The sequence below is a fragment of the Corticium candelabrum genome, chromosome 7 (genome assembly GCF_963422355.1).
Source record: "Corticium candelabrum chromosome 7, ooCorCand1.1, whole genome shotgun sequence".
NCBI lineage: Eukaryota > Metazoa > Porifera > Homoscleromorpha > Homosclerophorida > Plakinidae > Corticium > Corticium candelabrum.
In genome coordinates this window covers 5932753-5960183 of record NC_085091.1, presented here as the reverse complement: position 1 = coordinate 5960183, position 27431 = coordinate 5932753, and the positions used below count along the sequence as shown (strand labels likewise).

Sequence of the window (27431 nt, the reverse complement as noted above, 5' to 3'; positions counted from 1 at the left end):
AAAAATACAATTATTTAAATACAATAAACATCTACAAAATTGATTTAATGGTTAGTATACAATATAAATTTTATTAATTAATTAATTATATTAAATCACGGTTACACTTGATTAAAATCACCACAGATTACGCCTACATCTTCGGTATGATCACAATTGTGAAGTTCCAGAAGAGGGAAATGAGCAATCATGCAATCTTACGTCAATCCCACTGCATCTCACATTGTCCATTCATACTCTCCCACGACATGGCTTATTGTTCCCAGTAGATAGCCTACAGCTACTGACGTAATGTGAGTATTCCAGTTGCTTACCATCACCTGTCCGTTAGTGGAACTCAAAGTCATTGCATTTCCCATTCATCACTGTATTAATTAACAGAATATTTTGATGTTTAAATATTGTCCTAAATTTCAATTAGAGAAGAAGTGAATTCCTATACTTGTGTTAGCTGTCGCGGCAACCGAATTTATCATTAGACGATAGGACATGTAGTATCGCGCGTCATGTAATAATTCACAAAGCTCAAAGTAAGGCAAAAACACGACATCGCTCTTAGCCAAAACAGCGCAAGTCTGACCAGAACAGCAAGTGATCGATTTCAGTAATGTACAGATTTAGCACACTGAACAAAACTATCACGTGATCGATTTCTAAAACAGCACATCTGGGTTTAGAGTGTACAGTGGCTGTTATCTGGCTGCGGTTGAGATGTCTAGTAATATTAATTAACTACAATAATCTGCAATACAAACTGTTGACAATTCAGTGTGATAGAAACTGACGCGCATGCGTCGCAAGACAATCGTGTTTGGAAAATCAACCGTTTACTATTATTTTCGCTAGAATACAAATGCACACTTTACACCGTTATAACTACGAGCGCTAGTCTCCGTCATAGTCACAGTCATAGTTACAATCAATGTCATGAGATGCATCACACGCTGAGCCGTTAACGACCTTCCATCAAAGTTCACTTTCGCCTGAACTAGCGGTTGGATAGGCAATCGACGTCTCGTACGGAGGTGGAGCTCCCGATTCATTAGAATTGAAGTGAGCACAGGGATATATCTCTTCCGGAGGCGCAGAAGGAATAGTCGTTACCGACTGAACATGCGATGGTTGTCCTATTGATGTCGTCGCAGGTGTTCGTATAACAACTGGTCTGCCTCTTGCCCGGATAGCGACGATTATAATAATAACAACTATAGATATAACTACAGCCGATATTGCAGAGACTGTAGCAATATAAACTGTTGTAGTTGATACTAAACATACAATAAATAATTAGTGTTAGAAGAAATGTATACTTCTTAGTGTTTTAAAACAAGAAATACCTGATTTGTCATCTTTTATAGGCGTTGCTGCAGATGTTGTCCACCACCACCAGCCAGTAGGGTAAGATGGCGTATCAGAGATGGATTCTTCTAATAAACAGTAAATCTTATAAAATTAAATCCTTTCAAATATGACACTTCTTATAGAAAGCACGTGTGTGTGTGTGTGTGTGTGTGTGTGTGTGTACGTGTTTTCGTTTGTGTGTGTGTGTGTGTGTGTGTGTGTGCGTGTGTGTGTGTGTGTGTGTGTGTGTGTGTGTGTGTGTGTGTGTGTGTGAGTGTGTGTGTGTGTGTGTGTGTGTGTGTGTGTCTGTCTGTCTGTCTGTCTGTCTGTCTGTCTGTCTGTCTGTCTGTCTGTGTCTGTGTGTTTGTGTGTGTGTGTGTGTGTGTGTGTGTGAGAGAGAGAGAGAGAGAGAGTGTGTGTGTGTGCCTGTCTGTCTGTCTGTCTGTCTGTCTGTCTGTCTGTCTGTCTGTCTGTCTGTCTGTCTGTCTGTCTGTCTGTCTGTCTGTCTGTGTCTGTGTCTGTGTGTGTGTGTGTGTGTGTGTGTGTGTGTGTGTGTGTGTGTGTGTGTGTGTGTGTGTGTGTGTGTGTGTGTGTGTGTGTGTGTGTGTGTGTATGTCTGTCTTTCTGTCTGTGTGTGTGTCTGTCTGTCTGTCTGTCTGTCTGTCTGTCTGTCTGTCTGTTTGTGCATAGAAATAAAAAGTTAATTAGATCGACAAACTATTAAGCGTGACGTCATTAATATATTGTTCCTCAATAATTATCTCTTTCACTCGTGGTTACTATTTGTAAACCCTGATTTTAAAAATTAAATTCTTATGCAAACGAGGCTGTACTTATACACAACAGGCAAATATTTCCTCTCCTATTGTCTTACCGCAGATCACACCCGCATATCCAGAATCATCGCAGTTGGAAACGCCCCATCTTGAAAAGGGTCTAGAGCAGTGCTCTAAACGTAAATCCCACGGATCGCACGCCACATTGTTTAACCATATTCTTCCGCAGCCTGGTCCGAATAACGAGCCAGTAGCGACACTATTAGCGCCAGTGTAACCCAATTGCTTACACACCACGTTCGCATCAGTATTATCCCAACCTTCTCTGCACACGGCTCCCCACTCCCCTCTGTATAAAATAAGAAATTGCGCTTGAGGTACAAAATGATCGTAATCATCACTCACCTGTGATAAATTTCAACCCTTCCATCGATGGCATTATATCCATGAACAAGTCGAATATCACCTTCAGATGAATCTTCAGCACAAATATTAGAATACAATTTTTTAGTTTTATATATACATATACTAGCGCAGTTTAAGTGCGAAAGCACAAATAATTATATTATGTAACAAACCACAAATACATTTGACAACGGTCGTTACTCAATTTTTCTACGTAACAAAGTGGTGAAGGTTAAAACACTGTGGCCTAATACAGGCGTTTATCAGCGCTGGTGATAGCATGCACAATTGCTTCATGTGGTAAGACTATATTATTTATTTTTCTTTTTTTACTTTATTTATTTACTTTATTTTTATATTTATTTATATATTTATATATATTTATATATTTATTTATATATTTAGTAGTATTATTATTATTACTATAACCTGATGCCGCCCTCATTAAAATTAATGGAGCAGAAACAGAGACAAACAGACAAACAAACAAACGTATTTCTTTATGTGTTTTATTTATTTATTTATTTAGATATGAATATATGGGATGCGGTGGCGTAGGACTCGGTGCGACCATACGACCATGGCCTGCACTGTTTTTGGTGACCTCGCGTACAAACACCCTACTACGCTTTCTTCCGGTCTCCGTGGTGCTGCGAAGAATTACCAAACTGCGATATCATGTGCTGCTACTCCATCTGTTGGTATCACAAGCATTTTCAATCTTTAGTGGTAGAGCACGCTACATGGCTACGCCTACTAGCGCGCGTTAGACTGCACAGCTTTAATTTGCTCTGTAATATAGTCTGATCAGATGATTAAATTTTGGACACAAAGCCGTGGAGAGTATGAATATAAAATATCGTTCAGTTAAGTAAAACTATAATTACCTAAAAGCAATAAACACCTACAAGATCGATTTCAATGTAAATAAAATTAATTAATTTTATTTATTAATTTTATTTACTAAATTTATAAATTAAATCACAGTTACACTTACCACACATTACTCTTACGTCTTCGTTAGGATCACAATTGTGATGTCCCCAACCAGCAAATGAGCAATCCTGCAATCTTAAGTCGCTTCCACTGCATGCCACATTGTCCATCCATACTCTCCGACTAGCTGCAGCTGGTCTATTAGTTAGCGTATAGCTCATGACGTGGTATTTGTATCCCAGTTGCTTACAAACCACTAGTCCGTTAGTTGAAGTCCACAAGTCATAGCAAACTGTTCCCCATTCAGCACTGTATTAACAGAATATTTTGATATTTAGAATTGTATTAATATTTTAATTAGAGGAAAAGTGAATTCCTATACTTGTGATATATTTCCACTCGACCTTCATTTGGAGAGTACCCGTCAGCAAGTCTCACACTTCCGTCGGCACGATAGGACTCTATACAATTAGAACAAAATTCGCCTTTTGTTCTACCGTGTTTAGGTTACGTACTTAATCACATAAAAGTAACATTGACTTTTAAGCCTAGTTAACAATACGACGCTGACGTTGACGCTGACGATGGACGTTGACACTGACGCTGACGCTGACGCTAACGATGACGTTATACCATTCACAATATTTTTTCGTGAGCGTCATGAGACATTGGTCAGCACCTGTCTGGATACTCGAGCTTTGAGCGCATGCTAACGCACGTTATTGTGACACCAGCTGTGATCATAGATGGACGAAGAACTTGTACTTCTTCTACTTCTCATTGGTCGCCGTAGGCGTAGAGCTAGAGAATCTCAACAACGGCAAATGTGGGTCAGACCAATCTTTCAAGGAAGGCGGCAGGTCTTTGTATTCTTTTAAAATGCACGCGCCAAAGGCAAGGATAACTCCGCAAGCTGTCGACTAGACCCTCATAACCAAATCCGGGATCTAATAAGACTGTTCTTTGATTTGTAGAAAGTAATCACGTGTTTCCGGATGCGTTATTACACTTCCGAAATCGACGCTAGAGTTGAATTCGAGTCAACTCCATCGTCAAGAACGCTGGACGAACGCTGGAAGAACGCTGCGACGTTCGTCATCGACGTTGACATGTCCATAATATGACGCTCGCGCTAACGTCATCGTCATCGTCAGCGTCATCGTCAGCGTCAACGTCAGCGTCGTTTTGTGAACCGGGCTTATACAGTAGAATGCTGCCTTTAAATATATGCGAAGCATTAATTAATTAACTGTATTAGAAACCATAAATGTCGAGATCAAACATACAAGCTATTCTAACATTCATGCACTTTATGATCCTACTATATTCGTACAATAAATTACTAAAATTAAAATTTGAAATTTAAAATGGCCGAAAGACCCACTGATCCACAACGTCAAGTTCAACCGTTAATTAATTGAGTTGATTGACAAAGAGCACGTAACGTAAAATGACGTTTTGATCAAAGCAAGACGATCTACGTAACGTAACGTAACGCAACATGACATACCTTCAGTGTCCCGTACATGACGTCATGCAAGGTTTCGTCACAAAAACTTTCAATGATTGTGGTGATGTCCAGTTAGAGAAACAGTGACGACATGTGCTTCCCAAGGCTGCGACAATAGCCTTCCAAGCCTAATCTCCTGTTTAGCAAAGTGCTCTTGAAATCCGCGCTTTGGACGTCGTACAACCACGGACAAGGTCAATAAGTCACTTGTCGGTATCCATCTCAGTGCAGTAAAATGCGCATGCTCAGGAGAGACACCCACACACTGCTCCATGATTGGATGATTGCTTATGTCAACTGGAAAAAGTTGAACCCATTTCAACATCTTGCGTTGCGTTACGAAAATCAATACGTTACGTTACGACAATTAAATCATCTTGCATAGAGTAACGTCCTTACGTTAATTAAGTTAGGTTACGTTAAGTGCTCACCCTCAAACGAAAAAGAACATGAAAATCAAAATCTTTTACAACAGCGTGTGTGTGTGTTTTACAGTTACAATTCATGCATATGTAGTACAATACAACAGCACCTGTTGGATAGCAGGGGCGACTGACCGTTGTGGATGCGGATGTTGTCACTGCGTCAGTAGTGGGATAATCGGATAAAGCGTCTAAAATAGAAGAATTGGCGATAATTGTACAAATTAAAGTACACGTACATATCTCAGCGTGGTATGTGTAAGTATAAAGAACAGGACTTCTGGTGCTCTCGCGTTTCGCAGACATGCGCACACACACTCACTCACACCCACACACACACACACACACACACACACACACACACACACACACGCACGCACACACACACACACACACACACACACACCACACCACACACATACTCTCTCACACACACACAAACACTCTCTCTCTCTCACACACACACACACACACACACACACACACACACACACACACACACACACACACACACACACTGCACATGCACCACAAATTTCTTATCACAGACTAAAGTAATGGAAACACAAACAGCATTTTCTGTTATTGTTGCCTTACCGCAGCTCACGCCCGCATCTTTCGAGTGGTCGCAGTTGTTATTGTTCCAACCTGTGAATCTGCAAGATCCCAAACGTGAATCCCACGATCTGCATCCAACTCTGTCCATCCATATTTTCCCGCTGCCTTGTCCGTAAGATGCCCCAGAAGTGTAATGACGAGCGCCAGTGTAACCCAGTTGCTTACACACCACATTCGCATCGGTCAAATCCCAACCGTTATCGCATACTGTTCCCCACTGACCACTGCGTATTTACCAAAAAAGGTAAAACAATTTCAGTTTCTAACGTGATGATCATTTCTTGCTCACTTGTGATAGATTTCCACCCTGCCACTATATGAAGTATGTCCATTGACAAGTCGAACGTCTCCTTCTGATACGGCAACTGCTGCAGAGCGCAAAGACATTCACACACGCACGCACGCACGTACACACACACACACACACACACACACACACACACACGCATACACACACACACACACACACACACACACACACACACACACACACACACACACACAAACAGACGCGCACACACAAACAAACACACAGACAAACAAACAAACACACACACACTCACAAAGACACAACGCAACACAACACAACACAACACACACACACACACACACACACACACACACACACACACACACACACACACACACACACACACACACACACACACACACAATTTTACAGCAGCTTTATTCAGAGTATTTTGGTAAACTTGAAATTAATGTTCACAAATTGCTTACTGTAGCCATCACTTATTGTGTCAGTCAATTAATTAAAAATAGATAATATAGTCAAATAAATATTGTTAGCCTTCTTGCAAACTAAACGACTAGAACGTCCACAGAAATCATGCCTTTTTCTCCTAACTTAATTAAGTTATTAAATTATTGAATCAATGAAGACCGTTTGCTTTGTATCTAGAGCTAGAGACAATGGCCTTCAAGCCTATAACAAAATTCTAACTCATAAATTTATTTCACGAGTTTCTGAGAGCGACGAATTTCTTCCAGAACAAAAAGCAAGAGTTGGTGTATAACAAGAGATTCTCGTGGATAAATAAATAATTTAATTAGTTAATACTAATTTTTAACCCCGCCCTACCACCATCAAATTGGTGACTACGATCCTGTTCGAGGGAAAACAAGAAAGTTTACTAAAACTATCGACTTGCCCGTATATACAAGTGTGTAATTGTTTCTCACGATGCCAGGATACGGAAGTTCAGCCAAAGGGTGCGTGTGTACCTACGCGTACGATGACGCAATAATCTAGCAACATCCTGTTTCAATCTGCACTCTTACCTGTTGCATTGTGAGTGACGTTGAATCCACCTCAACATCTTAATTAATTAATCTAGGTTTACATTGCGACGCTGATGACGCCCGAGACGCTCGCCAAGACGCTCGCGCGAAGACGCCGAGTAGGTGCCAAAATGCTGACGCTGACGCTGTACCATTTACAATATCATTTGAAGAGCGTCAGCGACTAGCCACTACGCGCATGTTCATCATAATCGTACACAAAAGTCTGTGATTTGGTTTTCATTTCCTGAGTTTCTTCTTCACCAAGTTGTCGCGGGGACGCTTCCACATTATTTGTCAGCCTGCTGCTGGTAGCACGGTTTTTTCAATAGGTTTTTCCAAGCGATTTTCTTGAGCCTCTCATCTCTAGGCTACCGTGACTTGATCTACCGCAAGCAGCCGTACCTACACGTTTAATACACTTTTGGTAAGCTTCTCTTGCACAGTCTACTTCCGGTTATTTCACTCCCGGATTTGATCTCTGATTTGTCGACAAAAGGCACGTGCTTTCGGTAGACGCTAAGGCACTTTCGGTTTGAACGCTAGAGTTGAACTTAATTCAACTCTAGCGTCGGTGACGCTGACGACGCTGAGAACGCTCGTGACGCGACGTGCGAGTGTTTACAGTATGACGCCTGTCTGAGCGTCGTCGCTAGCGTCCTCGCCAGCGTCCTGGAGCGTCGCCAGCGTCCTATTGTAAAATTAACTTCACGTTACGTAACGAAATCAATACGGTACGGTACGCCAACTAAATGATCTTGCGTAACGTTCTCCTACGTTTATTAATTTACGTTACGTTAAGTGCTCAGCCTTTACTGTCGCATTAAAGTTAATGCCATTGCTTGTTGTGTACTAGTTAAGCATGTAGGTAAATTTGACCAGACATCGTACACTTAATCCGTCAAAACAAATAAAAATATTTTAAATTTCCAATATACTTTAATTAAACAAAAAAGAACGTAAAGATCAAATTCTTTTACAACAGCGTGTGCGTCTGTTTTACAGTTACAATTCATGCATATGTAGTACAATACAACAGCACCTGTTGGATAGTAGGAGCGAGTGACCGTCTTGGATGATGATGGAGTAGATGTTGTCACTGCGTCAGTAATGGGATAATCGGGTAAATGGTCTAAAATAGAAGAATTGGCGAAAATTGTACAAATTAAAGTAACCGTACATATAACAGTGTGGTATGTGTGAGTATAGAGAAAAGGGGTTCTGGTGCCCACACGTTTTCACACGCACGCACACACACACACACACACACACACACACACACACACACAGACACACACACACACACACACACACACACACACACACACACACACACAGACACAGACACAGACACAGACACAGACACAGACACAGACACACACACACACACACACACACACACACACACACACACACACACACACACACACACACACACACACACTCACACTGCACATGCACTACAAATCTCTTCTCACAGACCAAAGTAATGGAAAGGCAAACAGCATTTTCTGTTTTTGTTGTCTTACCGCAGATCACACCCGCATCTTCCGAGTGGTCGCAGTTTTCTATGCCCCAACCTGAGAAACTGCAAGATCCCAGACGTAAATTCGACGATCTGCACCTAACGTCGTCCATCCATATTTTCCCGCTGCCTTGTCCGTAAAATGCCTCAGAAGCGTACTGACTAGCGCCAGTGTAACCCAGTTGCTTACACACCACATCCGCATCGAGCAAATCCCATTCGTCATCGCACACTGTTCCCCACTGACCACTGCGTATTTACGTAAAAGGTAAGTTTCGAACGTGATAATAATTTGTTGCTCACTTGTGATAGATTTCCACCCTGCCCTCATGTGAAGTACGTCCATTGACAAGTCGAACGTCTCCTTCTGATACGGCAGCTGCTGCAGAGCGGAAAGACATTGACACACACACGCACGCAGAGCAGACACAACAAATACACACACACACACACACACACACACACACACACACACACACACACACACACACACACACACACACACACACACACACACACACACACACACACACACACACACACACACACACACACACACACACACACACACACACACACACACACACACACACACACACACACACACACACACACACACACACACACACACACACACACACACACACACACACACACACACACACACACACACACACACACACACACACACACACACACACACACACACACACACACACACACACACACACACACACCACATTAGTTCATATCACCCAGACTGGGGATCAAATACTGTCAGTAACTATGCTTACATACATGCAATGTAACATAGTATACATACACACACATATTTGCCGAGCATAGCGAGGCTCCTAATCCGGGTCGCACAACAGAAAATGGCGTGGTCCTATATTTTTCACCATTGAGCTTTTGGTATCTATCTATCTATCTATATACATATAGGAGAGGTGTCTGTCTGTCTGTGTGTGTGTCCGTCTGTTGGAGCGATTCTCAAAAACGGCGAGTTCGATCTCAGCCGAATTTGGCTCGCGCACGCCAAATTCATTTCGGTCGAAAGTGAGATTGTGATCGTCTTCCTGACTTCTCCCACGACGACGCGATTTCCCGCTGATCGCACTCGCTTCCGCTCGCGCGCGAATATCTCTGGAACGGCGCATCGTATCTCCACCGAATCTAGACTGCCCATTCCCGACGTCGGACAGTACGCGCTGAGCGTGTCGTTTCTTGCGGGCGACGCTTGGAAACGGAAGATGTTTTTTGCTGATATTCGGATCTTGAAAAAATACGCCCACAGTCGTTTGCCAGTCTACGAGGGTCGAAGAGCTGCCGTGTTAATGCACCTGTTCCCCGAAACGCCAGCAACGTCTTCGAAGAGACGACGTTCAACGGGACTGTCGAAATAGCGAGAGTCGGTACGAGTCGTGACTTCTTTAGATATGGTGAACGGATTATCCGGGTGAGTACTGCATGTGACTTCCAGTTCTGCTCTGATAGATTCGTCTCACTGCGCGTGACTTTATTTCATTCAACGGGACAGCGCAATATCCGGGAGTGCTATACGATTGCAAGTATATACGCGACATTTTTATTCACTGCAATCATTCGTGGCCAACATCACCTATGATACCATCAAACGCATTTTTAGATACTTTCTGCTATAATGTCTCCCTATAAAGGCGACCTGTCTCTTCTCCACTTCCGTGTTGTATTGGCTCTATGACAAACGTGTGTGTCAACTGCGGCGCTATGAAGTGGAAAGGAGAAGCACCTGGCATGTGTTGTCCCCCGGGCGAAGCCGGGCATTGGAGCTTGTCTATATATATAAAGCAGAGGTGTCTGTCTGTCTGTGTGTCCGTCTGTAAGTGTGTTTCTAGAAAACGGCGAGTCTGATCTCAGCCGAATTTGCCTCGCGCCCTCCGAATTCATTCTGGTCGAAAGTGAGATTGTGGTCGTCTTCCTGACTTCTCCCACGACGACGCGATTTCCTGCTGATCGCACTCGCTTCCGCTCGCGCGCGAATATCTCTCGAACGGCGCATCGTATCTCCACGGAATTTAGACTGCCCGTTCCTGACGTCGGACGGTAATCGCCGATCATGTCGCTTTTTGCCGAAACAAGCGCGAAGAGCAAGATTCGAATTCATTCAGCACATCCGGGACCTCGGAACTAAGATTGCACGTGACTTGTCCACAGACCTTTCTTTACACTACAGTATCTTGCCCGTACGAGGGCAAGATCAGATGAGCCGTGACTTCGTCTAGATCTAGACGGGGAACCGATTACTAACTAACTGCACGTGACTTCGTTTGTCTTCCTGACGACATTCAACGGGACATCGGACGGTATCTCCACCGAATTTAAACGGCCCGTTCCTGACATCGGACGGTATGCACTCCCTGCAGCGGAGGGAAGTGACGATGTCTGTAGAGGCTGGTTCACACTGCCGATAATTACGTTATCAAATAAAAGACGTCACAGATGTCAACGCACTTAGCCATTGTCTAATTTGATATGCCTTAATGAACTAAACGGTGAAAGGACTTACACCACGGTTAATTAGTGACAGTAAACGGTTACTGACAAAACATTACAGCTACTGCGGGAAAACATTACAGTCTACTAGCTGCGCAATATCCAGGAGTGCTATACGATTGCAAGTGTATACGCGACATTTTTCGTTGTTTTTACAATGCCTCCGAAGAGACGGACTGGCTCGGGTTGCGCTGACCAGGGCATAAGTTGGTGTAATTGGTTTGTGCTGTGATTGGAACTTGTTTTGCACAGGGATGATAACCAACACTATACAGCAGAGAGTTTGGAAATCTACAAAGATCTCTCTATACAAACTGTACGTGACTTGGCTACACCCCCTCTGCCTCTCCAACCACTAAACGCATTTTTAGATACTTTCTGCTACAATCTCTACCTATAAAGGCGACCTGTCTGTCTGTCTGTCTGTCTGTCTGTCTGTCTGTCTGTCTGTCTGTCTGTCTGTCCTGTCTGTCTGTCATTAATAGCAAACAGTGTCTGCAAATCAATAATTTGTGTGATTAAACTATTACCCGGGCGAAGCCGGGCATTGGAGCTTGTGTGTGTGTGTGTGTGTGTGTGTGTGTGTGTGTGTGTGTGTGTGTGTGTGTGTGTGTGTGTGTGTGTGTGTGTGTGTGTGTGTGTGTGTGTGTGTGTGTGTGTGTGTGTGTGTGTGTGTGCGTGCGTGCGTGCGTGCGTACGTGTTTTTGTAGACAAAAATCTCAAATTTCTCCTCCCCATGACCTCGTTTCATGATAGGACGTACCTTAAAAATCGTTTCCGTGTCCGACCGACTACAGATGAGTCTAGGAACGATTCGTGCAAGTGACCAAACGGCGAAGAAAATGCGTCATGAAGTTCCGTCGCCCATCCTTTTGTATTGTAGCTATGTGTACTTGGCAACCAAGAAACACCTTCAAGAGTTGAATGCCACCTACAGTCAACTATTCACACGTCCCATACTTACAGTATGATCCTTTACTACACTGTGCTGCATCTAACACTGTTGATAGTCAATGTTTGCTGATATCAATTTCTATGTCAGTAAATACCATACCACTGTCGTTACAGCGGAACTGAGTGCATACCTAGACTGTACATTTCAATTGTCTTGATCACGATCGCAAAATTACGACTAGCTATACCAGACCTATATACGTAATCTAAACTACTAGGAAGTTTGCATGTTTACTTCTATGACAGCTAGGGTTTCAACAAATACGTATTGTCTAGCTGGGACTCAGCGTTTCAGTAGACGGTCTGAAAACTCCGTTGGACGTGTTACTCACAAACGCGAGGCGCCTACGGATACCGTACAACTAGTATTTAAAGGATGTACGGCTATGCTGGGGAAAGTGGCATGTTGGATGGTGACTTACGCAGTTTTGTCTTTTTTTCAGAGTTTGACCACTGCAACGCTTTTGGTGCATACGCTTTGAGGCCAAGCACAAGTATTTCAAGACCCTGGCTGGTGTTATCAACAACTTTATAAACATTCCCAAATCATTAGCCTTTCATCACCAGCTTCAAATGGGCTACTTCAAGCTTTCAGATATTTCCTTATTAAGGAACCAGAATTTGGATCCAGTAAATTCAAATTTATGTCATTTCTGCGTTTTTCATGTACTTCACTCGGTTCTCTCTAGTATCTACTGTTCTACTGAACCATTTTGAACATAAAGAACTCTTGAAATTGCATTGGCCAAGTCTTTTGGATCAACTGCCTATCAACAGGTTATAGGTCTTCTCCCAGATGTTTCAAAAACTTTGTCTTACATGTTGTCGACTGTCTACCTTTAGAGCATTGTGGGTGGCCATAAATGTCACAAGGTATCACACATGAGATATTCTGGTTCTTCGATGTGTTGATGATTTTCCTGAATTTGGTGAAGTCAAAGAAATAATGATTGACAATGAAAGGGGAATGGCGTTTGTAGTCTGTGTTTTGCAGACAGAGTAAACATAGTTACGAGGTCACAGACTATGAAGAATTTAGATTTGTCAATCAAGATCAATTGCTTGACTTTCACCATCTTTGTTTGCATAATTTGTCTATCTGACAGTGCAGTAAAGTTTGTCCAGCTCTAATACAATGTAATTTTGTAAAATTCCCATATGTGCTGTTTTCTACTACCATTATGATTGTTTAAGTAATATAAAAGTGCATGTTTGCAAATATCTCAACTACAGGATACATGCATGCACGTAGAAGATAACAGCTTACTGTCTCTGGAGATGTGCGTAGGCCAGACATGCATAGAAACTCATACAGCTGAGTCTGTGTACTACCGTTCTGAGTTGCACCGATTGAAGTGAGCAGTTAATACGGGCACCTCGTAGTGCTTCCTAGATAGCTAGCACGTGGTTGCCACGGCAACTGCACTGGGGGACTTTGGTAGTGAATGCCAGACACCACGGTGTTCTAGCATACTACAAAATGGTGCTACGTTCAGACTATAATGCATGGTGTTCCGTGAGACACTGTAGTGCGTGACGCTAATCTGCACTGGCGACCACAAAATGGTGTCAATAGGACACTCGTCTTTCAGCAGTGTAGCGTACGTTAGGCTGGACTAATTAATATTTGCCGCTTACACCCTTGAACCTGAGTGTGATGACAGGTGCTATGGGAACAGTTGGCGTTTTCTGCGTGCTTCTCTACAGTGCAACATTTGGGGCAGCCAATGTTCGTCTGATTGAGAACGGTTACAGGTACGTTGTAAGCTTGCCACCTCTAGTTGTGTGTTCGAGTTTCAAAACCGGAAACAGGAAAACTAAAAAATTAATTGCAGCGACAGGTAGTAAAACAAGTTGTGTCTACTTCTGTTGCTTGTTTACGTCGAACGCAAGTGAAATCCTTTTATTATTTGCCTTGCCGGGAAAACTTGCATAGAGGGTCTAATGAAAGGAGGGGCTGATCTAGCCTAGCCAGCACTGCAGTAGCAATGTTGCGACTATACCTGGGTCTTTCTTGTCACTCTAGTTTAGCAAATCTCGGTGCTAGAAGACGGTGACAGCCTGGGGCGTCGACACGAATTATCTCGGGTAAAGAACGAGGAAATACCAGTTCATGCCGAACTAAGCCCAGCGGTGTAGGAACCGGGGATGCAGCCCCTCGGTCGCTGTAGTAACTGAAATTTTTCTGTGCTACTCACTTTTGCAAATCTGTTTACTGTCTGGCAAGCGACGTAGTGTTTACTCATGGATGATCGACATCCAAGGTACAGTCCCCGCTCGTAAACATCTTCTTACGCCACTGACTTAGCCTATTATTCAAAGATCGTCGCATTGAATAGCTTTGCTCAATGTCATATACATTGTCGATACGGAATCTACAACAAACGATGTGTGCATGCATGATTAATGTGAAACTTGTGGCGGCTCATCAGCATGCATGCTTAGAACTCCCACGTTTGGCGAGGCTCCAACACTGCATCTTAGATTCTAAATGCTTCTTCTGCAAGTCCCAGCGTATAATAATTTCTTGGTATTATTGTAAATGAGGATTAAGCTGTTGCAAGTCCTCATGCACACGAGTGTTAAGCAGTAATATCTACTGACCTAGTAGCATGTACCTGATATCGGAAGACAGTTTTCTTTGAAGACACCGATATTGATATTCTTAGAATATCTCATCTAGCAGGTTTTGATTGTTATGGCAATTGGGGCAGAGTGTAACGGTACGTGTCTCATGTGAATATAATTATGTAAGTTGTTTGGTATCAATACTGATGCAAAAATGTGGAGCTTCGCAAATATTTGCAGGCACAAATCTTCTGTAATGCTGCTTTAGCTGAAATACTTACAATCGGTGGCAAAACTGCACACTGTCATTTAGGGGAAACTGTTGCACATGGCTAATTTTAGACCTGTCGTCAATGTCACCACAAAAGGTGTTGTGTGTGTGTGTGTGTGTGTGTGTGTGTGTGTGTGTGTGTGTGTGTGTTTGCGTACGTTGTTTGTGTGTGCAAGAAAATGTGAGATTGGTTTTAGAACGTTATGAAGAAACTAGAGTTGACAAGATTGTATAAAGAGGTCAGTGCGGCACAACTGCATTTGCATCAGGAAACTTGACTAGAAAGCATGATTGCACTATCTGCAATCGAGTATATCTTCCTCGAATTGGACTTTTTGTACATGAACGTGCTCACAAAAGACAAAATCAAACAGCTGTTGAACGGAAGTCGTGAGCTCATCCGTTGAGTAGCGAAATGAAGAAAACCTGTAGAAGTAAAGGATGTCTATGTGTGTGTTCTCTTAGGTTTACAAGTGCTACAGTTCCCAGACGCGTACTTACGAGGGTTCGGGGTGTCTGCAAACGAACCGCCCAATTTCAGTCAGAGGTCTGCTTGTTTTCTACATCAAATATAAAATGTAATTTTTAGACAGTCTGTGGTTCGTTATTACAGCTTTAGCTGTTTCGTTGTATTAACTGCACAACAATTACATTATTTCTATACCCAACCACTTAGATTTTTGTTATATTCATCACACGCTTGAATCTTCGAAGTCATCTTGCAATGGAATGTCGGGCAGCAGCGATTTTCGAAGTTTTTTCTTGGCAGTCTGTACTGCCGGAGGGAAAGGGCCCCAGTGCTCATCCTGGATCCGCCCCTGCAGTAAGCTGTATACACAAAAGCTTTAACTGCTGAAGTGATAGCCTGGGTCCCACGTTCGAGATGCAGATCTACACTCCTAGGCTATTTGACGCGCAATGTGCAGTATTTAACGTTATTACATGTATACTATTCTCATATTTACAAATGTCTAATAAGTAATATACCTGATAACTGTTAAATACATTCAATAGAATAGAGCATATTGAACTGATATATGACTGGGAAGTCCACTAGAGCACTAAAAGAATCGACCCATAAAATGCCAAAGGTATACGCCCCTGGTTGCGATTCTATTGATGTAAAACATTGCTGAGTATATTTTAGTCGTATGTATATTCTTATATATCATTTTTCATTTTTTTATTGATCATAAGAATTAGTATGCGCAAAGCGTGGATATGAACAAGTCGTAAATTTCTAGTTTTCCCTGTAATTTGAGAGTTAGAGTTAAGGTTAGCTAAGCTTGGCTGTATTGGCGGTCCATGGTTTGTGAGACAATCTATGGATGGATTGTACCTGGCAATCCATGAATAGTCCAAATATGGCTTTACACGCAATATGTATATCAAATCCTATGGTTTGGATTTGCTTACTGCAACTTGTTTGCACAACAATTCACGATTGTGAATGCATGCCAATGTTCGTCCAGTTTGTATTGCCTCTGAATGACAATCTTCTTGACATGTTAACTGTTTTACTATAGTACCGTTGTCATTGCAATTGGAGAAACGGTTCCTGAAGACCCAAATCTGTTGAGCTTGATTAAGGAGCAGTTCACCAAAGCATCACACTTCCTCTACACGGCATCGAGAAGTCGGGCGTACTTCAAAGACATTGTTATTCTCGTACCTAGCACTTGGAAGGATGATGACAAGTATGAAAACGCTTTATGGGAGACGTTTGAAAATGCAGATTTCCGGATTGCACTTCACGAAAAACCTGCAGCTTTTACTCTGGGCATAGTAGGATGCGCCAAGCCAAAGTTATATATAAAGATTAGCCCATCTAGTCTCCGCCCGGTAAGTTTGTAGGCCTAGTACAACCGACAAATTTAGTGAATTAATGGGAAACTCCAACGGAAATACAACCTGATCTCAAAACGTAGGCTTTATCGTGAAACTTTGTGCTGCGCTACTTTTAGGCAAACAGTCGCTTTGGTAGCGGAGAAAATGCGGGTTAGGTACGGGGCTTGCGCCAGGCTCATACGTCATTGGCACTAAGCTCCGTCTACACAAAATGAATTGCCTGCGTAGCTTAGTTATCTTGCCTGTAAACTGCACGAAAACTAATCCGGGCATGGTAAGTATAGAGGGATCTTGTGTTTTAAGGACTTAGAAGACCTGTCTGCAATGAAAGTAGGATGCTAAACGAAGTTTACTCCCGCAGACTTGACCCTCTTCTCTCAAAGAAGATGAGGCTAGCGCAATAAAACTTAACGGTTATTAGTGTTAGACTTCGTTATATTAATCTACGAAGAGAAACATTCAGAGGGTTCAAATATGAGGTTCTCTTGGAGAGATCTGAGTAAGCGGACACGCCTCTTTCAAACAGAGGCTGGACGAAGTGTTGCAGGTGCAGAATGGCTTTGATTGAGCCTTTGACTTTTATTGGAGCGCAGACGATGTAGCTAGCACTGTAGTTCGTAAGCTGTTTACAGCTTGCACCGTGTGTATACTCATGACCATGGCAATGTATACCGCTCCTTCGCCATTTCCAGATAGTCAATCCTCTATCGCAGCTCATGAGGCATCTATAAACCATGCTGATCGCAATAGCTGAGCACAAACCGGACTGCTACCTAAATTTGACGTCGACGTAGGGCTAGAGAACAAAAAGAATGGGCGTGTACGTACGCCTACTCAGGTTTCTCGGAGAGAACGTGTACGCTTCCTTGACATACTTAAACCTTAGGCGTGTTTCTCCTTGTAGATCAATAGAACGAAGGATGGTGCTAATTACTGTTGAGTTTTAGTGCGCTAGCTTCATCTTCTGTGATAGGAGAGGGTCAAGTCTGCTTGGAGGAAACGTCGTCTAATATCCTTCTTTCGTTACAAAGAGCTCTTCTAATGTCTTAAGACGCAAGATCCCTCTATAGCTACCATTCCCGTTTAGTTTTGGTGTAGTTTTCTAGCAAGATAACTGAGCTACGCAGGCAATTCATTTGGTATAGGCGGAGCTTACCGCCAAAGACGTATAAACCTGGCGCATGTTCCGTACCTAACCCACATTTTCTCCGCTACCAAAGCTACTGTTTGCCTGAAAGTTGCGCCACACGAAGTTTCACAATAAAGCCTACATTTTAAGATCACGTTGTATTTCCGTTACAGGTCCCTTTAGCATCTTCAAACTTTGTTTAATTAAGTATCTGGATGTACATAACAGGTTTGTGATTTTGCGGTGTTTTTGTTTTCTGTAGAATAGTATATTTGGTCCAGCTCACAAAATGATCGTTCACGAGTGGGGACACTATAGGTGGGGTGTCTACGATGAGTACCCAACCAAACATGTTGATCCTGCTTACGTGACAAGCGAAGGGAGACTTGCTGCTACTGCATGCTCAGTGCAGTTAGCAAACACGGTAAGGATAATGTCATTAATTGATTTAGCACAAGTCTGCACGAAAACTTGACTAAGCTTGAAATCGGTTTATTCAATTAACCTACGAGAGTAGGAGATGAACACCACGCACGCTTATATGTACAGTACTGCTACAATTTGGTTGTGGGGTTACTTCCTGTCGTGCTAGATTGATCTGCTCCATGTTGGATGACAGTCTTTCATTACGTTGCTCTGGTGCCTCCTAGTTCCTCAAAGCTTATTCTTTCTTGGCAAGAGATGTGAGACGGCCTATGGAAGTCTTCTTCTTCTGTGGCATCTCAAACTGCCAATATTTGACAAAACACCAGAAAAGATTCGGGAAATGCAGTTTCTACTCTCCGTTTCTGACCTATTTACTCAGAAAGTGTTATTGAAACTGCGATTTCACAAGGCGTTCCATTTAGTGACTTTCTTAGGATCTTAGTAACAGTCTTTGTGTCCTCTAACAGATCTTCTTACACGCAGGTTTGCCCCAAGTAGTCGTGCGCTCTAGCCTTTGAACTTTCTATTCTGAAAGAAACAGCGTCCAAAGGTTCCAATATTCGACCATAACATACGTAATTCTAGCTCGATTGCAGATGTAGAATTTTTCGGCGTAGTCGACGAAGAGGACGGCACGAACATTGTAAATGTAAGTGCAGATAGCTACGATTTGTAAAAAGAAGACCAAAACACACCAGAAAGGGACCTGGATACCAAAGGCTAAGGTAGTGAACGAGATCCAATAACATATCAAATCTTGCAACGATAGTGTATATAATTGAATAAAGATGTACAAGATTAATAATAACACAATCGTATGCCATTATTCACTCTACTCAACTTTCATATGCGTAAATCCTTTGGTCTTGGCCTGTTTAGCGAACCTTACTGAAACTCCCCAAAATAATGGCCACGTTCTGCTGTTTCGAATGGTGCAAAGATCGTCGCGAAATTCCCACAAAAAGAGGGAGTTATTACGATTTTCCAATGTGAAAGTTTACCGCAAACGAAGAGTAGGTACTGTCTGTTCCCCGTAAGTGTGAACTTTGAAAATCTATATCTTCGCTGTCTTTTGATCTCGATGATCTTGATATCGTAAGAAACCGCTAGGTCTAGCATTTCTGTTTATTGAATTATGTAAGTCCTTTCAACTAAGATTACCAAAGGATAACGTTTTTGCATATCAAAGAAATATGAGGAAACAATGGGTTGTGCAACTGTCATTATGCAATTATCTTGTTAGGCCAACCGATTGCTTTATATTAACATTACGCTACTAAGAATCTGAGACAGCGTCCTATCGCAACAATTCGCTGTCGCTCTCGGTCACAACAGGTTTATATTGGTCTTGTTCACCGTCTTTGTCTTGTCTTCCTCCTTCGAATTCTATGTCTCTAAGCTCCATATCATCCCCCATCTCCAGTTCTATGATAAATTCGTGCACGCTCTCTTCTTGGAGTCCATCCTTCTCCAAGAAGCGCTCTTCCGCTTTCTGCACATGCTGGCACTGTTTGGCTCACATCTCGGATGTGACGAATTGGAATGCATTCGGAACCCATTGCTTGAGGTCTGCAAACTTGAACGTTTTGTTGTGGACTTTGAGATATCGTTTGACATCAACCCAGACCAGCTGTTTGGGGTTAATTTCGCAATGTGCGACAGCAGATGGAATGACAATGTTGCCGTATGCCTTGACAGCTTTCGTTGGTAGCATACGACTTCCTGTATGGCAACCGGTAATTGAATTTTTGCAAAAACATCCTTTTTGAGGTTATTTTCACTAAAAAGAATTCACTTACTTGTAAGCCACTCTTGCATTTTTTTTCTGATTGATTTTGTCGAATCCTTTTTTACTACAGAGTTGTGGTAAAGGGCCTGGCTGCACATTGACCGGCAGCTTCTGCAACCCCTCCAAGAAATGCTCTGAGTTCATTTCGTTATGGTAGTCTGTGCTGTTCTTTTTTGACCTGAAAACAAGGTCTGCATTGGGAGTCCACCCCGTTTCACCTCCTGCGTGAAGTATGTTAAGGCGTTGACCCTTTCCTTAAGGTCTTTTCCACCCACCGCGTCCCTTTTCATCCAGCCAGAGTCTCTCAGGAGCCAAGTGTGAGTTTGCCCCGGTTTTATCTAGGTACACTATCGGACGGTCTTTTCTTGTAGCTATACTGCGTAATGTTTTGAGGTAATTATGGCGCTGCTCGACAATGTATCTACGTTTATAGAAAAACATTTTGTCGTCACATAGTGTATATCTGAATCCCATTTCCTTCAGTAAGCGAAAGAGAGTGATCCGTCCGCCAGGAAATACGCCTCTTTTGCGAACACGCACAAGGAGTTTGTCCAAGGTTGGATAGTCTCTATTTTCATACATTTATGTACTGTTCTCCGTATTGCTGCTTGCAAATCATCATAACGTTGATAGTCAGTTGGCCTTCTCGTTTGACTTGTTTTATCTGCGGTGTTTGAGACTGTTGACTTGACAAGAATTCTGTGTGGATCTTTGCCAACGTCGTTTTGCCTAAGCCAGTTGCAGCTGCCAGTCTGTCAGTGACCCTGTTGAGACTAAGGCGAAGTTTGGCTTGTCGCTCTTTTTTGACGAATTGTCTGACACGTTCAATGTACGTTGTGTTCCGTAGGCGAAATGGAAATAAATGCACTTTCGACTAGCTCTGTCGCAAAACGCATCCAATTTGGCGTGGTTCATAGCAGACAGTCTAGTAGTTTGGAAGAAAATTATGCGCAGATTTACACTAGTTAATAGTAAGCTGTAATTAATGGGCAAGACTTAATTAATTAATTCTTTATCGATCATAGATGTACTAACGTACTGGTTTTTTCTTATGTAAGGCATCTATTGTTCGCCTGGATGGAAAGCCTTGTACGGCTCAAGACAAAGACTTTAAATCTTGCAAGATCAAGGATCCACCTTCTACGAACAGCAAGGCTTCTATTATGTACAAGCAATTCATATCATCAGTATGCGGTCAAAGATTATGTTTACTTTTGACGTGCTTTTTCGTAAAAGTTGTTAAAATCTGTTGTCGTTGATTTATTATAGATCGACTCTTTCTGCTCGAGCAACGGCGGCGACGGTATCAAGCATAACGTGGAAGCTCCAAACCGACAAAACAGAATATGTGAATATAAAAGTACGTGGGACGTGATATTGTCTAGCGAAGATTTTAAAAATGGAGCAAATGCCCCTCCAAGACTTAGCAGGAATACAATTCCAACGTTCAAGGCAAATGCATACTTCATCTCTCAGTTTCTAATATTGTGCATAACATTTGTTCTGTTTCCAGGTTGCAAAAAGGATGAATACCGACAGATATGCAATGGTTCTTGATATTTCTGGCAGCATGAGAACTGATGGAAGAATCGCGCAACTTCGACAAGCCGCACGCACGTTTATTGCTACTGCGCGTGATAAAAGCAAAATTGGACTTGTGCAGTTTAATAATGTGGCTTCAGTTGCTGCCAGTCTCACGACGCTTGGCAGTAATGCAGATAGACAATCTTTAATCAGCCTGTTGCCCGGAGAAGATGCTCCAAATGGTGACACAAGTATTGGTGCAGGATTGCTCAAAGGCATTGAAGTTTTGAGAGGACAAACATTAGGAGATGGAAAAGTTTCCAAAGACATAGGAGGAATTATAGTGCTAGTCACCGATGGTGAAGAAACGAAAAGCCCTTACATTGCTGACGTACAGCCGAGTCTTATTGCAGCTAAAGTGGCAGTGCATTCTATCGGAATTGGATCTGGAGCTTCGATGTTACTAGAAAACTTAGCCAGTGATACCGGAGGAGCCTCGTTTTTTGCTTCGGCTGCTAATGCTGGACTGGTGCGACTGCATAAATGAGTTTTACTAATATACAGTTTATAAAATTTTCTGTTCTTCCATCTGTCTATTTGTTTGCAGTCAGGAACAGCCCTGCTTTCAGATGCGTTTCTTTCAATTTTCAACAGTGGCTCAGCTTCTAGAAGCACTGCTGTCGTAAAAATCTTATCAACGTCCTTTGTCATTACATCGTTTACCAAGTCCAGTGGTTATTTTCTATTGGACTCTGGATTGAGAGTGAACACTACAGTAAGCTTTTCCTGGAGTACTCGCGTTGGAGATGATCTAGTTCCACAGATCAGAGTTAATTCCCCATCAGGCAGAGTGATGAATAACACAGACGCAGTCTTCTTTTCGGCATTCAGGAGCTTAGATTTTCAGCTTCAAAGATTAGATGAAGTGAGTAATTTACTGGCACTTAAGGAAAAACGGTGGTACACAATTTTTTGTATTTAAATGTGACTTGGTATAGGTAGGCAACTGGACATACACCATGTTCAACCCTGCGTCATCGCAACAAACGGTTTCAACAGTCGTCTCTTCTTTTCCGTCAACTTCTGAACCGATTGTCTTGCATGCGAGGATAAGCAATGCTATTGTAGAGTTTCCTGCTACTCCTGTCATCTCTGCAGAACTAACGAAAGGCAGCCGAGGAGTAGCTGGAGCAACTGTAACAGCTCTAGTTTCCAGACCAAGTTATTCGGCGATCGTCATTGAACTTCAAGACAACGGTGTAGGTAAGAAGTTCATAATCCCATCTCCTCTTGGACTACCCCCTTATTTCATTGTCACTGCAGTTCCTGACGAGTATCCAAACGACGGCTTCTACACGTCCTATTTCACTGAAGTTGTCGGGAACGGGCGATACAACGTTATGGTAAAAGCTACAGCCGATGGCCATAGCGCAATAGCCGTTGTCGTCAACCCCTCAGATAACCTGATTTCAAACATGGAAGGTCCCACGCTTGTGTCTGAAGATTTGGAGGCATTTATGCGTTTGGAAGCAGCCGGAGTTATTACAGTAACAAACTACAGTCCACGAGACATGATTCCTCCGGCTCGGATTGTCGACCTGCAAGCTGTCTATACCGATTACCAAAATCAGTTGGTTCAGTTCACTTGGAACTCTGCAGGGGACGATCTATACACGGGCATTGGTAATTTTTCTAAATGTCTTTGTAACACGTTAGGTTTCTACAGAAACTTGACAACATTTTGTTTTCATACAGTTGATCGCTGCAGCTTGCGTATTGCTTCCAGTTTTTATGACTTATTTAACATATCTCGCTTCAACGAGCAGAAAGATGTCACAGAAAGTGAAATTCTGTCCGGAAGTCTTCGTTCACTGCAGGGCGGCCTAACTCAAAATGTTACAGTGCAGATACTCGATTTTCAAACAGACACGACATTCTACGCAGCCATGACCTGTACTGATGAAGCCAACAACCCATCAGGAGTCTCAAATATTGCTCGGTTCTTGTTTCAAAAACCAACAAGTTCCTCTTCAGCTGTATCAGCGGCAGGAGATGGTCCAAACAAGGCTTTGATGTTGTCACTTTTGGTGGTCCTTCGTGGTCTCCTGCCGTGAACTGACCTCATTCGCGACTCAAGAGTGCGAAACTAGCTATTTGTTTGTTGTGCATTGCTGTTATTTCTGTCTTGCTGCAAGTGTTTTGAATTCGTCAGATCACCGCGCTTAGAAGATCACTCACATTTTTTGATCCAGTTTATTGCACGCTAAAATTTAAGGTAATGCTAATCTAGCATATTTTTGCTAAAACGGTGAGTCTGAGCTAACAAGGATTTTTCTGCTGTTTCAGTTATGAAACTTAGCTTTCAAAATAGCTGTGCCAGTTGAATCTTATTTCAGCAGACAGGTTTGCAAATTAGCAGAGACATTCTGCTAATACACGCTCTACAGACTGCTAAATGTATGACATTTGCCTGCTGTCTCAAAAGTCCACAAATAACTGCTTCATATTGATGTCTATGCACAGTAAAAATACAACCTATGATAGAGCAAAGCTACAACGCTACCGTATAGTTTCCAGTGGTACTAGCGGTTCACAATGGTATCTCACACTAGCAGTCTTATTAGGACACTTCTCAATGGCTATCTTGCACCTTTGTAGAATGTGACGAAGATCTCTGTCTGAGTGCCTTCTTTCTACCTGGAGGCTATTCCTTTTCATGTACATTGAGAATGACTCTCCCAGTCTACAAACCAGTACAAACTGTACTAGAGTGCACGCATGCGCAGTCTGGGTTGTATAGTCTGAGTTGTTTTCTAGCTGTCAGTCTACGAGTTGCACTGTATAGTAATATCGTACGTTTGGTGTACGTGATATACCAGTAGAGAATATATTACAAATGGCGACGAGGATTGTGTCTGGATTGTGCGAGCAGATCGAGACTTGCCTGTGAGAATGGCCACAGCAACATTCGCTATTGGAAAAATAGAGGACTATGACGAAGAGAAAGAATTCTTCGACGCGTATATCGAAAGTTTAGAGCATTGGATGTCGGCAAACGCTATTAATGCACAGATCGTCGCAGGAGACGGAGCAGGAGCCGGATAGGCGTGTGAGTGTCTTGTTGACAGCAACTGGCGCAAAGCGTACAGTGTTCTCATGAATCTATTGACGCCAGCGAAGCCTAGCGAGAAGAGCTACGATGACCTAAAGGAAGCGCTGAGATTACACTTCAAGCCAAAAGCATTGGTGATAGCTGAGAGGTTCCGGTTTTACCAGCGAAACCAACAAGCAGGTGAGAGTGTAATGAGATATTTAGTAGTACTAGAACACTTGACAGGTCGGTGTGAGTTTGGTACATTTCTCGACGAAGCGTTGCGGGATAAATTGGTGTGTGGGCTGAGAAATAAAGCCATACAGAAGCGGCTATTGTCTGAGAAGAATTTACATTCCAGAAGGCAGTTGAAACCGCACACGGTATGGAACTGGCAGCCAAAAACACAGCAGAGTTCACTGGTCGAATGTCATCTGAAGCTTCACAGGTGTATGGCATCGGGATCACTCGGAAGAAGGATGGTATGAAGGTGCAACAAGGCAAGAAAACAGGACAGCAGATGGCCAAGAAAGTACAAGGATGTCACCAATGTGGCGGAAACAATGACGAGCAGGAATGTCGTTCTAAAAAGACCAAGTGTTTTGCGTGTCTGTAGGCCGGTCATGTGAAGAGCATGTGCAGGCACAAGTCTCTAGAGACTCGGTAGGTGGAGGAAGAAGATTCCGCGGAGGAGGTTGGGATCTCTTACCTACAAAGTCGCACAATCGACAAGGGGAAGCAAGACAAGGAGGAATCGGGTGGAATACACACCATGGGTCAATTTACGCCTAAGTATACCGTGCAAGTCCAGATAGCAGGACAGCCCATGAAGATAGTGCTAGACACAGGGGCAGTCGTATCCGTCATATCAGAGGAGTGGTATCAGAGACACTTGTGTCAGTATTCCACTACAGGAGACAAACATGAAGCTGAAAGACTATCAAGGAAACAGTCCGAAAGTGAAAGCAGTCTTCTGAATCTCGCTCAGTAACAATGTGCGGTGTGTTGTGCTACGTTCAGAAAAAATGAGGTACGTATCGCGTTATACACTTCGAGATGTGGTTGTGCGTGGATTTAGTGAGCAAGACATAAATTCTACGAAAGAGTTGCTGTTTGAAGTATCCTCTGGGATAGCGGAACTAAAGGATATCAGAAAGAAGAATAGGATCAACCGTCAAAAAGACATACGACTAGGCTTAACGGCGGTGGTGGCATGGTGCAAAGATCCTACAAGCGATAACAACTCACGTTTCCTGTCTCGCCTGTGCGACTATTCTTTAGAAGCTCACAGAGGCGCCTCAGCCTATTCTAGGCTAAACTCAAGGAAGCTTGGTCTTTTCAATCTCAATACCAAGCAATGTCATGCAACAGGCTGGGCTTTCAAGTTTGTGCTCCGCTATCGAAACGCCCAGGCGTCTGTACGTTGCCAATGCATAACTCAGGCTTTTGGCATATTCTTCGGATCCTGGCTGGCCAAAAAAGAGACAGTCGTCTAAATAATGGAGAGCTGAAGACTTGCCAGCACCGTACAAAGTCTAAAACAAAGCATTCGCACCGCCGAAAAGAACTTAGGAGCAGAGCGCAACTTTAACGGAAGAAAGGCATTAAAATCTCGCCTTTCTACCTCATTCCCATCAGATGCCTGCCGTCGCTTTGTACAATTATCTTCTATGCGCAGTCTGCAGATGCAGGTTGGCCAAAAAGGGTAATCCTTCCGGTCTGCTGCCATATAACAATAAGATCAGCTACTTACCGATAGCATCGTTTACAATCAGCCATTAGGAGACGACATGTTAGCAATCAACCGCCACTTTCCCGCTGATTGGATATTGGCTGGACGCCAAAAGGGCTAACAGGAACACCAATCCCTTACTCCTTACTGTTACAACTCTGCAAAGCGATTTCTTTTCGCGTAGGTGCTCGTCTACCACTGAGGCAATTCTATCTTTGCCGACATGTTCCGTCTAGCCCTACGGCATCCAAAGCGACTATAGCCAAAGCCAATCCAAAAACCTTGTTCAAGGTTTCGCAAGATGTAGCTTCGGTACTCTGAAACATGATGCGAAGTCAGACAATGGCTCCATGCTTCCAAGTAAAGGGGAACGCATTCTTACTCCACACTGCCTCCTGTCTTGAGGTCCCCCCTCAAGTTTCGTGTAAGCCTCCAATGGTCTAGAGCTAGCAAATCTATGACACCGAAATTGCCCAGCAACCACGTGACAATCGAGCCAGCGCATAATATCTTTTAGTTGCCAAGAATTTAGTAAAAAGTGCCTTCATTTAACATAAATATTTGCTAATTAATTTTATTTAACTACATATGTAACATTTTAATTAGTATTGATTTGCTACTCTTTTCATTTAGCTGTGTGCTAGTTTGAATAAGTAGAAGATCAATTGCGTAGCTTAGTAATCCATAATTTTTTAGTACTTTAGTTGGTGGCACATAATAGGTCAAGAGCAT

At 42.8% G+C, this 27431-nt stretch overlaps 2 protein-coding genes across 2 annotated transcripts in view; one reads left to right on the top strand and one right to left on the bottom strand.

The window, feature by feature from the left end:
* Positions 1-9233, bottom strand: part of LOC134181761 (scavenger receptor cysteine-rich domain-containing group B protein-like) — a 13753-nt gene extending 4520 nt beyond the window's left edge. Inside the window, exons 1-11 of the mRNA XM_062649027.1 lie at positions 9136-9233; positions 8837-9081; positions 8350-8439; positions 6298-6376; positions 5988-6232; positions 5501-5581; positions 3841-3919; positions 3536-3767; positions 2216-2522; positions 1338-1427; positions 978-1268 (exon numbers count right to left, since the gene is read on the bottom strand). Coding sequence (XP_062505011.1) covers positions 978-1268; positions 1338-1427; positions 2216-2522; positions 3536-3767; positions 3841-3919; positions 5501-5581; positions 5988-6232; positions 6298-6376; positions 8350-8439; positions 8837-9081; positions 9136-9233 — 1837 coding nt within the window. The remainder of the gene's footprint in view (positions 1-977; positions 1269-1337; positions 1428-2215; positions 2523-3535; positions 3768-3840; positions 3920-5500; positions 5582-5987; positions 6233-6297; positions 6377-8349; positions 8440-8836; positions 9082-9135) is intronic.
* A 4728-nt stretch (positions 9234-13961) lies between these two features.
* On the top strand, positions 13962-22423 carry LOC134181760 (calcium-activated chloride channel regulator 1-like). The gene is made up of 6 exons (XM_062649026.1): positions 13962-14076; positions 16687-16945; positions 18400-18561; positions 21411-21539; positions 21622-21804; positions 21866-22423. The coding sequence occupies exons 1-6, from the start codon at positions 13979-13981 to the stop codon at positions 22421-22423; spliced, it is 1389 nt and encodes a 462-aa protein (XP_062505010.1). The 5' UTR covers positions 13962-13978.
* Positions 22424-27431: the final 5008 nt, after the last annotated feature.